The 16,153-nt window shown below is 38.7% G+C and overlaps 1 protein-coding gene across 16 annotated transcripts in view; it reads left to right on the top strand.

Annotated features, from left to right (window-relative positions):
* PHLDB2 (pleckstrin homology like domain family B member 2) overlaps nucleotides 1–16,153 on the top strand; it is a 229,646-nt gene that overhangs the window by 70,736 nt on the left and 142,757 nt on the right. For 12 of the 16 annotated variants that reach the window (XM_074332058.2, XM_074332112.2, XM_088794208.1 and 9 more), the window contains one exon: nucleotides 5,726–5,814. The exons of the other annotated variants lie outside the window; for them this stretch is intronic. In XM_074332058.2, the coding sequence (XP_074188159.2) occupies nucleotides 5,806–5,814 (9 nt within the window). In that variant the 5' untranslated portion in view covers nucleotides 5,726–5,805. Of the gene's footprint in view, nucleotides 1–5,725; nucleotides 5,815–16,153 lie in introns of those variants that run through there. 16 annotated transcript variants of the gene reach the window in all.

Genomic DNA, 16,153 nt, shown 5'->3' with positions numbered 1-16,153 from the left:
CAGTTGAAATGGCAACCTGTCATTGGAAAAGGAAAGGAAACACGGAAATATAAAATAAAGCAGATTGTAATATCACGTAACACCAAGAAGATTAAAGATTTAACTGTAAATGTGTGTAAGAGATTTTATACAAACAATTTTACCCTAATCTCTAGACACAAAAGAAAAAGCAGAAATGTTGTCTACATGTTCATGGTTGTTCTCTAAGTTTGAAATCAGCAGCCATTCATCGATGCATGTCCTCCTTGGGAGTGGAATACAGATCACAGAGAATAAAAGGTCCACCTTTTGCCTTGAAGCAGAGTGAATAGGCAATTAACTGAAACTTCTGTGGTTCTTCAACTTTTGGTGTGGATCAGAGTGCCTCTCCCTCACTGACCAATATGGAATGGAATGTTAGGTTGTGTGACTAATGGGTTCTCTGCAATCCTGAGATTTGTTCTGTTCTTGCCAAACTTCTTAGTTTCCTGTTAGCTCCAATCTGTGGAGCCACCCTGAGGACCACCCTAACCCCACTGCACCACTTCCTGTCCCCCAGAACTCCGGGGTTATCTCAGTGACAGCTCCACCCCTACCAGCAAGTCATTCTGGAATTTGAACTGTGAAAACATATCAATTCCTGACTCAGGCACTTGAATCAATTTTCAGTGAACTGAGGATAATTGAATGCGACACCATCCCACCAACCAGCAACCAGTGGCTATCATATGGGGTATAGGAAATCATGGGCTTTGAAATCAAACAAATCCAGAATCGTATCTCAACTCTGCCTTGTATTCTTTGCAGAACTTGAAAGTGTTCGTCCCTTTCAGCCTTTGTTCCCTCATTCATAAAAAATGGAGATGTCAGTATCTTTCTTTGCATGTGTTGTTTTAAAAGAAAATTAGATAAAGAATGAACATTTTTAACTTGCTAGTATTTCTTAACACATCTTAAATTTCTTCCTTCCATTTCTGAAGGTAATGACTTCAGACCAAGCAGTATCTCGAGAGTGAGGAGATTCTGAGGGATCAATCCCAGACCAAATGCATGTAGTCATTAGGAGACAGTTGACTTAATTAGTCTTCTGAAGCTCTTTATATGGCTTTTCTTGTCCTCTGTCTATTCTAGTATTTTTAAACCTTTTATTCATTCACCCCTAATGAAATTTTATAGATTTTGTTTTCTAATTGCCCTCTCCCACATGAAAATTAATGCCACAGATATACTATTATATCTGATGATATATTGTATGTTTATCTTTGCTTTATATATAAAAACAGAAAAAATTTTTTACACCCCACCAAGAACTAGTTTTCACCTCCTTGGGGGTAATCTTGTCTCCATTGAGAATGCATGGTCTATTCTGTAAAAGTGTTTGAAGAGTTTATGAGGAGATATTTTTTAAAGCCTGGAGGAAGACTTTATTGGCTTCTATTTCAGAATATTCTTTCTATCATCATCTCATTACTATTAGAGGTAGAAGAGAGTAAGCCAAGATTTTGCTATTTTTTTATTTCCTATGATTAGCCATCAAGGTCCAGGTCAACATGTCAAAAATATAGGAAGAAGCTTGGGCTGCAAGAAATGAAATGATGGTTGGCCCCAACACTCTGATGTGTCTTCCGCAACTCAGAGGACATTATGACATATCAGCTACAGCAGCAGTACATAAATAATGGGGTTAAACCTCCAAAAATTTGTACTACATCAATTGAATAATTAGTTTCTACCTAGTCTCTGAAGATGTCCAGATTTTGCTCAGTTAAACTTTTATTCCTCACTTAAAATTACAGCTAGTGCCTGTTTTATCTTAGTGCATATAATTAAAATATTTATGGGCCAATTTCCTAAACTGCAGTATTGATTTGAATTTTTCAATAATTTTGATGACAATCATTAGGACTTCACTTGCACACTGAACTTCTAAAATGTAGGCCATATTTCTTATTATTTTGAGAAACGCTCAAAATTGTGTAATAAATTTCAATGAGAAAAAAATTGTCAATATAAATAATAGAACAATATCAACTTTGGGTGAGATTGAAAGTAATAATATAAAATATAACAATAATAGAATAATATAAAATAATAATACTAAGTGTTGAGGAGGTATGAAGCAACTGAAACTTGCAGAAACTGCTGATGGAAATCGAAATGATACAACCACTTTGGAAAATAATTTGACATATTCTTAACAAGCTAAATATAGACTTACCATGTTATCCAGCAAATTCACTCTTAAGAATAGGTATTTTGCCCAAGAGAAATGAAAACATAAACCCACAAATATTTATATTTATGTAAATATTTATATCAGTTCTTTTATAGCTTTATTGAGATGTAATTTACATACGATAAAATTCTCCCATTGTAAGTATATAATGTTAGACAGTTTTTGGTAAATGTACACAGTTACGCAAATATCACCGCAATTCAGTTACAAGCACTTTCATCCCCTCAAAAAGTTCCCTCGTGACTCTTGCCCAGTCAATCCCCTCTACCACCTTCAGCCTTAGGCAACTACCAAACTACTCTCTGTCTCTATACTTTTGCCTTTTCTAGAAATTTCATATAATTGGACTTTTATGTAATATAAAATGTAGTCTTCTGTGACTGGCTTCCTTTTCACGTTCTTTCATTGTTTTTATTCTCTCCTTTTTTTTAAGATGAAGAAATTCAAGTCCAGTTGGGTATGGGACTTGTCTGAGATCACATGTTAGTGGCAGATCCAGGACAAGACACAAGAGCTGATTCTCCGTCCAGGACTTTTCCACAACACCATGCTATTGTCAGGATGTGGTGTGCTGTGATAGAAAAAAAACATAGTTTGGGGCATCAGATCTGCTGTTATCTCTAGCTGTGTTGTCCAGGCAACTAAATCAACTTCTCTGAGACTAATTTTTTCCTTATATAAAATGAGGGTAACAATATCTAATTCATAGTTCTTGTGAGGAATAAATTAAGTGTATAAACTGCATAAGACAAGGCTAGACAAATATTAGAAACTTAATAAAAGACAATCATTGTTGACTGGAAAATCAGTTAAAGCACATTCCATCCCGAGACAAAGGACATAGGGAGGGTAATACATGTTGGTAATGAAGATTAGGATTTAAACACTGACTTATTTAAATTTAAAAAATCCCAAAGACAGTGCCAGCAAAACCGGGAACAATGTGCTAAATGTAGTGACTGAACCATTGCTTTATTTCCTTGGTAGAAAGAAAATGTTATGATTTTTTTTTTTTTTTTTTGCCTGATTTTTATGCCTAACTCAATAGTTCTTAGTGTTGGCTGCACATTAAAGTCTCCTGGGGAGTATTAAAAATTACCAATACCTGGGCCCTAGCCCAGAAATTCTAATTTCATTGGTCTGAGCGGCTGTCTGGGCACTGGGGATTTTAAACATTCCCCTGGCAATGTTAACGTATAGCCATTGTGAATATTGTAGCCAGACTAAGAACTTGATTCATTTCCTGGGTTTTAGGGAACGGGTTCAAATTGTGGATTAAACTGTCTTCAGAGTGTACCACCACTGACACCTTAGGAAGAGACAAACCACAGAGCCCGCCTGTCTCCACCCAGATGTTTTATCCACAGATTATCCTTTCTTGTTTTTCTGAACAGTGTTGGATGTTTATGCAATCAGCCATGGCGACTTTGTATGAGTAACATTAGCTATTTCTGCGGGGAAAGAGCAGGCTGTCCTCCACTTCCACATCCTACACTGTCACTTTTCACTCCTCAGTCAGAACAGTCACATATTCTTAAACAATCCATGGATTTCACCTGAGGAACAATTTCAAGGAGACACGTAAAATCTGCATGGACTATTGCTCTAACTTAAAAGCTTTTAAAGACCCAGGAGGCCTGAAGAAGTCTTCTCCCTCTCTGGTCATCAAAGATTTAATTTGTAAAGTCAATGGAGTTCATTTTATTAACTCTAAGGTATTTTCTAGTTACAATGATTCAATGGTTGTAATTCTCATGACTGAAATAATAATGAGCAAATTATTTACGGTCCTATTTACAACGCTACTACTAGTACTAAACGACTCCAAAAATGAGTGTTGAGATCTCTGTTAAAATCATTAGCACATACACATATATGATATATTTGATCTTTGAGCAGTATATTTAAATTACATTTCCCAAGAAAGGCAATGCTCAGTCTATAATTTCCAAAAGGAACTGAGAGCTGTCATCGAGGAAAAACTACATTAATAAATTATAATCCTTTACAGATAAGGAAATGACAGAACCCTAATTGATTTACTAATTGGTCAACTACGGTATTGCAAAGTTGTGACGTGACATTAATCACTACCTGGTTAAATGGTCTTTGTGTGATTGCTGTGGCTTCCTGGGAAAATCCCTCATAAATCCACAGAAACCAGAGTGCCAAAAGAAAGCTCCTGCTATGGAATTGAAGGAGAGTTTGTTTAAAGAAAGGAAAACAACTCTAAATAGTAAAATAAATATTTTCCTCTGCCTTTGGGTGACCTTATGTGTAACCTCTTCCCTTATGAGAATGCCATCTCCTAGCCTGTGGTTTTGTGGCATGTCAGTAATTCCTGAGAGCCTATCCCTAGTGTGGCAGTGGGCCACTTCCTACTCACACAAACCTGTACCCTCCTCTTTTTTCCACAAAAACCTATAGACTCACCAGCTCCCTCATTTCTGAAGATAGATTCTCTTTCTTTAATGCCAATAACTATGCATCAGATCTTTGGCCCTGATATATATCGTCAATAAATTCCCCTCTCTCATTTCTAAGGCATAGCCTAGCAGGTCTACCAGTTAGCTTTATAGTACCTCTGCTTTCTGGTAATGCTAAGTTTGGAAGAAAGGCTTTTAAAACAAAAAGAATATAATAAGGCAGGACTCACAGCACCATGTCATTGCTGACAGTCCCAAGGAAACCCCAGTGGGGTGTCGCTGTTGCATGGAATTGTCTGAGAGAAGCTGAAGGCTTACAGGCCAAATGAAAGATTCCTCAAACAGAGGTCATACACACCAACCAAGAAGAATAACTGAGATGGAAAATAAGTGTTCCAGGAAGTGGTCTATCTGTAGTCAGACTGCTGTGTGTTTTCATGTACATTTCTGAAACCAGGACTTCTCTTCATGACTGCCTTAGTCTGCTTGGGCTGCCATAACAAGACTGGGTGGCTTACACAACAGAAATTCATTTCTTGCAGTTCTAGGGGCTGAGGAGGTTGATATCAGGGTGTCAATATGGTCACTTTCTGGTAACAGCCCTCTTCCTGCCTTTCAGCAGCCCTTTCCATGTGCTCATATTGTCTTTCCTCAGTTTGTGTGCAGGGGTAAGGGGTGGGGAGCTGGAGGGAGAGAGGAAGGGCTAGCTTTCTTCTTATAAGACCACCCATCCTATCAGATTAGGATTCTACCAATATGACCTCACTTAACCTTAACTACCTCCTAAAGTCCTTATCTACAAATAGAGTCATCCTGGAAGATAAGGCTTCAACATATGGATTTGGAAAGCACACAATTCAGTCCATAACTATGTCCCAGCAATCCACACAGAAAATCCCCAAATGTAGAGGTCAGTTTTACTCTTTAAAACAACATTTTAGAAACACTTTGTTTTTGACAATAGAACCCTTTGTCCAAAATAAATCTTACAAAGAAGTCCAGTATATAGTTCAAAACCAAATGAGAGACTAAATAAATAAATAACCTGGGATGTGAGCCTGGAAAATGTGTTCTGTCTGTGTAGGAATGGACAGTTGATTCTGCACTAAACCAGCTCTATGAGAAAACAGCAGATTTCAAGGAGCTGTCTGTCATCCCCGGCAAATGGCTCAGGTATGTGCTCCCTGAAACCTTCAGGGGAAATATCATTGCTATCACACAGGAGAATTTGTAAGAGCAGCTGTACCTCATGGTTATCATGGAAAAAAGTGAAGTCAAACAAGACCCTGGCTGCATGAAGAGACTCAACCAGAGGGTGTCTCATCCTGAGTCATCAGGGTACTTCTCAGGGGGATTTGAGCAACTGGTCTTGCAAGTTCAAGTGGCTTGAAAGAATGTAAACCCTTTAGCACGTCACTGATAAAATCAAATTATCTGGAAAACTGGAAGCTTTTCAAATAAGATTTAATCATCGCTACAGAAGAGTACAAGTCTCTTCATCAAATCATAATGAAAATGCATTGGACTGGGGTCAGGACAACTCTGGTTTCATCCATATTTTTTCACCAGTCAACTTTGTTGGAGAAGTGGTCCAGTTTCCTCATCAGTGAATGAAAGGGGGGATTAGGCCAGTGAGTCTCAAACTTTAATGTATGTAAGAATTAGCTGGGGGAAAAATAGAATTAGCTGGGCTGTTTAAAATGGGGGTTTTCTGACCTGTGGAACCCCCCAAATTATGATTAAGTTGTTCTGTGGCAGGACCCAGGAATTTCTTTATTTACTGGCAGCCTGTTGATGTGATACAGATGGTCAACAGATTCCTGCACACACACACACACACACACACACACACACACACACACACACTTTAAGAAACACTGATGATCTTTAAAGTCCTTCTGCCTTTCAGGTTTTATAATTCTATGTTTCTCAGATTCATCCAAGTAGTGTAATATTAGACCTACATTCTCAACCTTCTATCTGCAGCAGAACTATTAAAAACAAACATCTTTTGCTCACTGTGAGCATCTTGAACCATGCCATTGTGACAAAGCCCAGGAAAGAGAAGAAATAAGGATGCCTGAATAACATTCATTTTTGTGACCTTCATCCTGTGTGGCCTGGTGATTTTCCATTTCCAGTTTGCATCTTCCAAATGATGCCCCAAAGTGAGACTTGGAATATTCCTTTAGCACTTCGCTCTCTTCCTTCTCACCCTGCTACCAACCATGTCCATGTAAGGTCCCAGAGCCTGAATTCCAGGACTGATGTAAGAAAGAGGGCCTCCCTGCTATCTGTTATGTCCAAGTCCATTTCCAAGGTCACTGATGTGTTTCAAGCCAGGTAGAGATTTTTTAACACTTTATCCTCTTTTAGGATGTCCCCAGTCATTTAGAACCTCATCTGTATGTCCAGACCATCTTCCTGGGCTCACTATTTGTTTTCACTTGGTATGAATGGAACTTAAGATAGTTTTAAAAGGGGGTGGGGGCATGCAGTACATGGATTATGTCTTTATGAAAAGTTTACAGTGAACACAAAAGCTAGTACTTTATAGGAACAATACTCTGGAACGGGGATGCAGGAGAACAGCATAAATATATGAGGTCTGAGTTGCTTAGTGAAATCCAAATTTATTCAGTGATCCAGAGGAAGAACCAGGGAACAGATTTTTTTTTTTTTTTTTCATAAACCTAATGATGTAGCTGTTCAACTTGGAAAGAAATCTATAAAGGAGGGAAGAATAATGACCTCATTAGGACGTTCTCAGTTGGCCTCTTGAACTCTATGAGGTCACTTTCAGGCTTAGGGTAACAATTTACTTACTATCAGTCATCCTCAGATAGTCATTTGCTTCCTGGTTTCACCCTAGTGCTCCACTCAACTTCCTGGATATAGGCCCCGGAGGGAGGGATTCAGATTGGGGCTCCATCAAGTACCACTTGCCTTTGACTTCCTGAAGAAAAAGTTAATGAACATAGCTTGAAGTCAGACGAATTAACTTTTTGTTTTTCTGTTTATTTTTAAATCTGTTCCAAAAGCTTAAAGAGAGGGAGAACAGTGGGGCAATCTTTATAGTCATAGCCCATGGGGGAAGTAACGTGGCCCTAAAAAGGAGATTTGGGAGAAAGACATTACAGAGACCTGCGGGATGCTTCTCCAACAGCCTTACCACACTGCTTTGTGATGCTTATTTACATAACTATCACTCATTAGGCTGGAAGTTTCTCTAAAGGAGAGGCCAAGTCTTCAATTATCTTAAATCTAGCAAAATGCTTCAGCATATAATGGCAGTTTGCAGCAGATTTGAGTGAAAGAACACTTGCTGAATGGAAACTTTCCATTCAAGTATAAAAATTGTGGTATTTTGGTGTCTCAGAAATTTTTGGAAAGGGGGAAAGGAAGTGGCATATTCGGTATATTTGGGTTTCCTCTCCTTTTGGTCTTTAGTTAATCTATAACAAATGTAAAATAATTAAGTGAGAGGGGGGAAAAATGCATGGTTTAAGGCTCAAGCAAACCTATCAGGCTTTGTGTTTTTACGATTTTTTTCCTTCTACCAGGATGTAAGTGTTTTGATTGAAAGTCCAAAACATAGTATGGTAAACAAAATTATAAATTTTACAAAGATGTGGAAAGAGCAGCTCAAGGGAAAGAACGTGGAAGAGTGCCAAAAATTGCTAATAACTGTAAACCAATTTGGAAAACTATAAAGCATATTTGAAGCCCCAACCTGGTTTTTAGACTTTCTCTTCTTTGCTGTCAGCTTCTGAACTGAATAAAGAAGTAATGTATTCTGAAGACTATGGTTCATTATGTAAATGTGATATTTAAGCCACTTAATTAGGGTGAATATATAATTTATCTTCCAAACTGGGACACTGTTGCAAGCGAAAGGGGGCACAAAACCAGGTCTGTCTCAGACAACCCAACACATATGTCTGCTCCACTCTCCACCCACTTAAAGGGCTTCTTTTTATTCTGTATATTTTGTTCAAAATGTTCCATATTTTTCTCAAAGGGAGATCTTAAGTAGACTCCCACAATGTGCTAGCCTGACGTGAACATAAGTTTGCTTCAAACACATTTAATTGCAACCGAGCTGTGAGGACATGGCCCAGATCAAGGTTGATTTGGGGTCACAAAGGACAAAAGATGCTGCACAAAGTATCTCATCACAGCAAGAGAAAGTCTGATTTAGATGCTGAATTATCTTTACCTCTCTAACAATTATTCATCTCTCACTGTAACACATAACAGACCTCCAGCACAGAGTCAGTTCTTAATATAGCAGATATGAGTAGTATTGCTTTGTTTTCATTGTACTTATTTTTAGATGATTTATGTATTGCAAGTGATACTAATTATTCATTTATAATAATGTTATTTTCTTTAAAAATAAATTTAAGCATAACAAAGAATCAATTAAATAATATTATAGGTGATATGTTGATATGAGCAGAATAAATCTTTTTTTGTTGTTGTTATTCAGGACAGATGCACTAGCCTAAGTGATGAAAGAATTGGTAGTTGTGCCCCAATACATGTTCATTCCTGATCCAAGGATTTTGGGAGGCCAAAGTGGTACAAGACTTCACTCATTTCTAGGTTTTTTTCTGAAAGTCACAAACATAAGTTAGGAAGAGATAGTTTTATGACCTGTAAATGAAGAGGGAAGAGCCTGCGAACTTGCTAAAGTAGGGAAGATTGTCTGAATACACCAAGACAAGAAGAAGAAAACTTGGTCAACAGTATGCAGAGGTTGGAAACCAAGGGAAACTGACCTCCTTCGTTTAGCTATATGTGGTTAGACTATATGAGGTGTGATCAAAAGATACAGTGAATGCTTAAATTAAAAAAATTATTATAAAGACACATTGCCATTAACCCCCCTCAAAATACTCCCCCTTGCTTCAAATACACTTAGCCATCGTTCTTCCCACTTTCTGAAGCAGTTCTGGAAGTCCTCTTTTGTATCTTCATCCTCCATGATGACAACGCTCCGCATCACACATCACTTCTGGTACAGCAATTTCTGTCAAACAAAAACATTATGGTGTGTCCTCATCCTCCTGATTCACCGTATCTGGCACCGTGTGACTTCTGGCTCTTCCCCTAAGTCAAAATTACCATAAAAGGAACATGTTTTAAGTTGATTCAGGACATCAAGGCAACCACGATAGTGCAACTAAAGAACTCAAAAAAGAGGAGTTCCAGAACTGCTTCAGAAAGTGGCAAGAACGATGGGATAAGTGTGTTTAAAATGAGGGGGAGTATTTTGATGGGGGTTAATGGCAATGTGTCTTTCACTATAATAATTTCTTTAACATAAACATTCACCATATTTTTTTATCACACCTCGTGTATGAAGCAGAAGGGGAAGGAAATAATGTAAACAGAAGAAGTACTTCATAGCCAATTGATCAAAAATAAATAATATGACAGAAAGAGGTGCTTAAGGGGTAAAAATGGGTGGCGCAGGAAATGAAATCTGCCATTGTACACGTGCTATGAAATCCCATTCAACAAAGTTGACTGGGACAAAATGGGATATAAGTCTTTGCCACTTACCTTTCCATTCAGATGTTCCCTATCCAACTCACTATAATCACCTAGTATCCTATCCTTACTCCTGCTTTAGAGAAAGATTAATGTATAAACAAAGCTTCCTATTGAAGGAGTTCTGAACAGGCCTCCCCAAGGTGCCACTTTGGCATGTGACTTATTTTGAACTGAAGGCAATCAAGACCCTGCAGACTCATGAGAAACTTTTACCTCTCCCTTAAAGAATTTAAGTTAGGAGCCTGACCCATAATAAGAGTTATCATCAGAAATAACTTTTTATGATTTATCTATAGGGCAGAACAAACTTCTAATTACTAAATGTCTGCTGTTTTTAGTGTCCTGGGAATGACCTTCCTTTCCTCTGAAGCCCCAAGGTACCTTACCAAATCCTTAGCTCAGAATGTTATATATACTTCCTTTCCCCTTTCTTCTGTCTCTAAAACTCTCAGGTATGTGAGGTGTCTGACTCACTCATGCATGTGGAGTTCCCATGTGTACACATGTAATTAAATTTGGTTATTTTCTCTTATAAATCTGTCTCATGTAGATTTAATTATTAGACCAATTGAAAGAACCTTGAAGGATAGAGAAAAGTTTCTTCCTCCTTCACACTATAGAATCTTTCAACATTTAAATGTTATCAAAGACATATGAGCTGGAAATGGGTTTTTAGAACTGGGTTTTCAGCATATTGGTGGTGATTAAAATCATAACAATGAATAAAATTGCACTCTATGCATCCCTCGCAGACACCTTACCCACACTATTGTTGCCTGCAAGGGACGGTCTCCTTCTACAAACCTTCTCTTGGTCCAACTAACTTTTACTATTCATTGTTCAGATCTCAGCTTAAGCTCCCCTCCATCTCCACCCTTAGTGTATGTTCTCATAGCTTTCTCTTTCACAGCTACCATAACACCATTGTTATTGCTTACTTAATATTCTCTGTTAGACTCTTAACTTCCTAAGGGCAGGAATAGGGTTTATTGCAATCTCCTCATCATCTGATCTATCGTGGTACGTAGCCAGGAGTCACTAAATGAATAAGTGAATGAGTGAATGACGAGAAGCACACTGACCTGGCGTTTGGACAGGCCAGGAGCAGAGGTCAGAACTGGTGAGGAAAGGGAGAATGTCCAACCAGCTGTGGCTCAGACCAGGAGAAAAGCACAATGGAGCTGAAACACATATGGGAGAGGGAGGAGAAGGTCAATGCAACTGTCCAAAATGCAACTGATATGGGTTAGGCTTAGTCATAACTGGCTTAGGAAGTGGGGGAGTCTGGCCTGAAGTTGGGAGACACTGTTGCCAAACAGTACATTCCAGCTCTCAGATGTCTGTTCATTTTGTTTATAAAAGCTATCTCATCAACATATGTGCTTTTTGATCACTTTCTGTTTGAATGAGTACCTACCCCCTGGAGGGAATTGTTGAACCACATCCCCTTGATTGGAAAGGAGTTCCACTCATATAACTGAGATAGGAGGAAGCTAAGCGAAGCCTGCTTTCCCTCCCAATTATGCTTCTTCTATTAAAAATAGAGCTATTTATTCAAACAGCTACGTAAATATAAATCAATCACTAGGGAAACATTTTTTTTTTTTTTAAATAACCATAAAGAGAGGCAGCTATGTAACTATAGACAAGCTACTTAACCTCTCTGAATCTGTTTCCTTATTTGTAAAATTGGAATTGCAGCACTTACCTTTCAGGAAGGATGTTAGGCTCACATAAATAAAGTACCAAACACAAAGACTGCAGTTATTTATAACAATTTAGGGTAAATTTTAAGGAAATACAAATACTTCAGGGTAAGGTGATAACTCTCTAACTAAACATTCTTTTATGACAAACGTCAATTTAAACTGTATTTCCCTTCAGAGCTCAGTAGAATATAGCCTGAACATTTTTTGAGCTCTAGAAGACTTACAGATTGCTATATATTGGTACACAAATTCCTGAGACACTTCTTAGCCTTATTTCTTCTAACTGAAGTGAGAGACAGCTTTTGACGCCCACTTAAACGGCAAAGCCATATTTGTGCAGGATTCCACCTCTCAGTTCCTCTTTCTTTCTTCCCCTGAGTCTCCCCTTGAGCTTCACCCAAAGCAGCAGTTCCATCCCCTCCATCTGATTCCCTCCTCCACCACTTCCCAAACTGGAACTTGCTTTTCCCTTCTGGGTTTTTCAGACTGTCATTCTTTTACCTTTCACAACAGAATCATCAGATACCTTAGACTAGAACTTCTAAATCACTCTGTGGAAGTGAAGACGGGAATTCACATCTTAAGAAGCTCTTTAGATAATTTTTTGGCACACAAAGCTTGAGAACCCTGGCCTTAAACCAGGGGCAACATTTCTGTGGGCAGAGAAAAGTACCTCAGGCTTTTAGAGCAGGCCTCTGCTTTTATCACCTTCAAGCCCCATTAGAGTGTATGTGCCTCTTCCCCATTGCCTGAAAAATACCCCAACTGGATCAGCTTTAAACTGACTTGGGCTTTTGAAAAACCTAGTACAGCAATTGGTACCTAGCCAAGTGTAACTATAGAAATTTGTGATGAGGTTATGGCGTAAATAGCTAATACTCCCAGTTAATAGGTAATAGGCTCACATCAATGATTACCAAAAGGTAAGATACTCACTGTTGACAATGGAAGAGATGATTCCAAATGGCACACTCACGTGGCATGAAATAATGAATCAAAAAGTGAGGACCTTTTCAATTCTATCTGTCTGATTACATCAAGGAGTAAGTCTCAGAATGGTACCATGTGTCTTCTACCACCTCACTAACACTCCCCAATCTGCTTTTGTTTGTTTGTTTGTTTGCTTGTTTGTTTTAGAATATTCTTAATCTTTTTTAAAGATTTTTATTAAAATATAGCTACCATATATTACTATATTAATTTCAGGTGCATACCATAGTTATTCAACATTTGTATGTCTAAAGAAGTGATCACCATGATAAGTCCGGCAGCTATCTGACACTATACCATGCTATCATAATATTATTGACTATATTCCTTGTGTTGTACATTACATCCCCATGATTTATTTGTTTTACACCTGGAAATTTGAACCTCTTAGTCCCCTTCCCTTCCCCCCTCTTTTTAATTTTTTTTAATTACAGTTGACATTCAATATTAGTTTATATTAATTTCATGTGTATAGCATAGTGGTTAGATAATTGTATCATTTAAGAAATTATCCCCCTGACTAGTCTAGCACCCACCTGGCACTATCCATAGTTAATACCATATTATTGACCATATTCCCTATGCTTTGCTTTACATCCCTATGACTATTTTGTAACTACCAATTTGTACTTGTTAATCACTTCATCATTTTCACCCTGACCTCCAACACCCCTCCCATCTGGCTACCATCAAAATGTTCTCTGTATCTACAAGTTTCTTTCTGTTTTGTTTGTTTGTTTATTTTGTTCTCTAGATTCTACATATAAGCAGAATTGCATTGCATCTGTCTTTCTCTGCCTGGCATACTCCACTCAGCACAATACCCTCCAAGTCCATCCATGCCACCACAGATGGCAAGAATTCATTTCCTTCCATGGCCAAGCAATATTCCATTGTATATACTATGTACCACCTACTCTTTATCCATTCATCCATCGATGGACATTCAGGCTGACACTATATCTTAGCCATTCTAAACAATGCTGCAATGAACATATGGATGCACACATCCCCTTGAAGTAGCGTTTTGGGTTTCTTCATATAATGACCCAGAAGTGGGATTACTGGGTCCTTCTTTGTCACTGTTATAACCTTTGTTTTAAAGTCCATTTTGTCTTGTATAAATATTGCTACCCCAGTTTTTTTGTTTCTGTTTTCATGAAATATCTTTTTCCCATTCCTTTACTTTCAGTCTGTGTGTGTCTTTTGATCTCAACTGTCTTTTGTAGGCAGCATATGTAAGGATCTTGTTTCCTTATCTGTTCAGCCACTCTGTCTTTTGATTGGAACATATAATCCATTTACATTGAAAGTAATTATGGGTAGATATGTAGTTATTGCCACTTTATTATTCATATTATTTATTTGTTTTGTTTTAAAGAAGTCCCTCCAACATTCTTTGTAATACTGGTTTGGTGGTGAGAAACTCCTTTAGCTTTTTCTTGTCTGGGAAGCTCTTTATTTGTCCTTCAATTCTAAATTATAGCTTTGCTGTGTAGTCTTGGTTGTAGGACCTTGCTTTTCTTCACTTTACATATTCTTCTAACCTGCAAAGTTTCTCTTGAGAAATCAGCTGACAGTCTTATGGGAGCTCCCTTGTAGGTAACTAACTGTTTTTCTCTTGCTGCTTTTATGATTCTGTCTTCGTCTTTAGCCTTTGGCATTTTAATTATGATGTGTCTTGGAGTTGGCCTCTTTCAGTTCATCTTGTTTGCAACTCTGTGCTTCGTGGCCTTGTGTGTCTATTTTCTTCACCAAGTCAGGGAAGTTTTACATCATTATTTCTTCAAATTGGTTTCCAATTCCTTGCTCTCTTTCTTCTCCTTCTGGTACCCCTATGATACGAATGTTGTCGCGAAAGGCCCTTAAACTATTCTCATTTGGGGGATTTTTTTGGCTTTCTGATGTTCTGATTGGGTGTTTTCTGCTACCTTATTTTCTAAATCACTGATTTGATCCTCTGCTTCTTCTAATCTACTGTTGATTCCCCTAATATATTGTTCATTTCAATTATTGTATTCTTCATTTCTGACTGGTTCTTTTTTATGTTTTCTATCTTCAGTTTTATGTTTCCTATCTCTTTGTTGATAGTCTCATTGAGATCAGTGAGCATCCTTGTAACCAGTGTTTTGCATTCTGCATCTGGTTAGCCTGTTTCCAGTTTTTTTAGTTCCTTTTCGGGAGCTTTGTTTTGTTCTTTCATTTGGGACATGTGTCTTTGTCTCCCCATTTTGACTGCCTCCCTGTATTTGTTTCTATGTATTAGGTAGCGCTGCTATGCCACCCAGTCTTAGTAGAGTAGCCATATATAATAGGTATTCTGTGGGACCCAGTGGTGCTGTCTCCCAGATACTGGGTGCTCCAGGGTTGTCCCTTGTGAGAGTTGTGTGTGTCCTTCTGTTGTAGTTGAGCTGTGGTTGCTGTTTGCACTTCAGTGGGAAGGACTGACTCTTGGTCTGATTGGTTGTGAGGACTGGTAAGACTACAGTAAAGGAGCTGCTGTGCAGGGGCTGATCCTACAGACCAGAATTCGCTTTAGAAGGGCTCTAGTGCCTGTCCAATCTGTCCTTTGGGTGTGTTGTCCTTGGGGGTGACCATGTGATGTTCCAGCTCAGTCCAAACTGGCCACAGGGTATGCAAGCCCCAGGGTCATCTGGCATGAGCTACAAAGTAATCCACATATGGCCTCCACCTGCACTGGGTTTGGAGGTGCATCAAGAGGCCAAGCCGTGAACCGATGCCAGCTGTCACTAGTGCCGGCTCAGGGCTGCTCAGCAAGATGTACAGGATGCTCTGAAGCCAGATGCTGCTTGTTTGAGTTTTGTGAACCTTTGAGAAATTTTAGGAAAGTCTGCAGCATGAGCCAAGACAGGTCATTTGTATTGAAAATCCACTGGAAGAGGCTTGAGTGTGCCCAAAAGTTAGGTGGGAATCACGAGGGTACAACAAATGAACAGTGTTAGCCAGGTTGATGGAGACTCATATATGGCGACTGCCTGTGTCTGCACACTGGGAGAGGGCAGGGCTCAATGAAGAAACAATGGATTCTGCCAGCTCCTCCATCTAGGAGAAATCTGCCCCTCTAGCTTTCACTCTGGAGCCAGACAACTCAGTTCCTCCGTATATGTCCCTGGTGCCTTTCCAGCTGCTCCCCCAGTGCTGAAACTCAAAGCAAGTGAGTCTGTTGGCAAGTAAGTCTGTGTATGGGCCCTTTAAGAGAAAGGACTGGGACTCCAGCCACCCTCATCTCA

This window comes from Rhinolophus sinicus, chromosome 17, assembly GCF_057876585.1.
Source record: "Rhinolophus sinicus isolate RSI-liver-muscle chromosome 17, RSI-T2T, whole genome shotgun sequence".
NCBI classification, from domain to species: Eukaryota; Metazoa; Chordata; class Mammalia; order Chiroptera; family Rhinolophidae; genus Rhinolophus; species Rhinolophus sinicus.
Note: the sequence above shows the minus strand (reverse complement) of the source record. Positions and strands in the feature narration are given on the sequence as shown.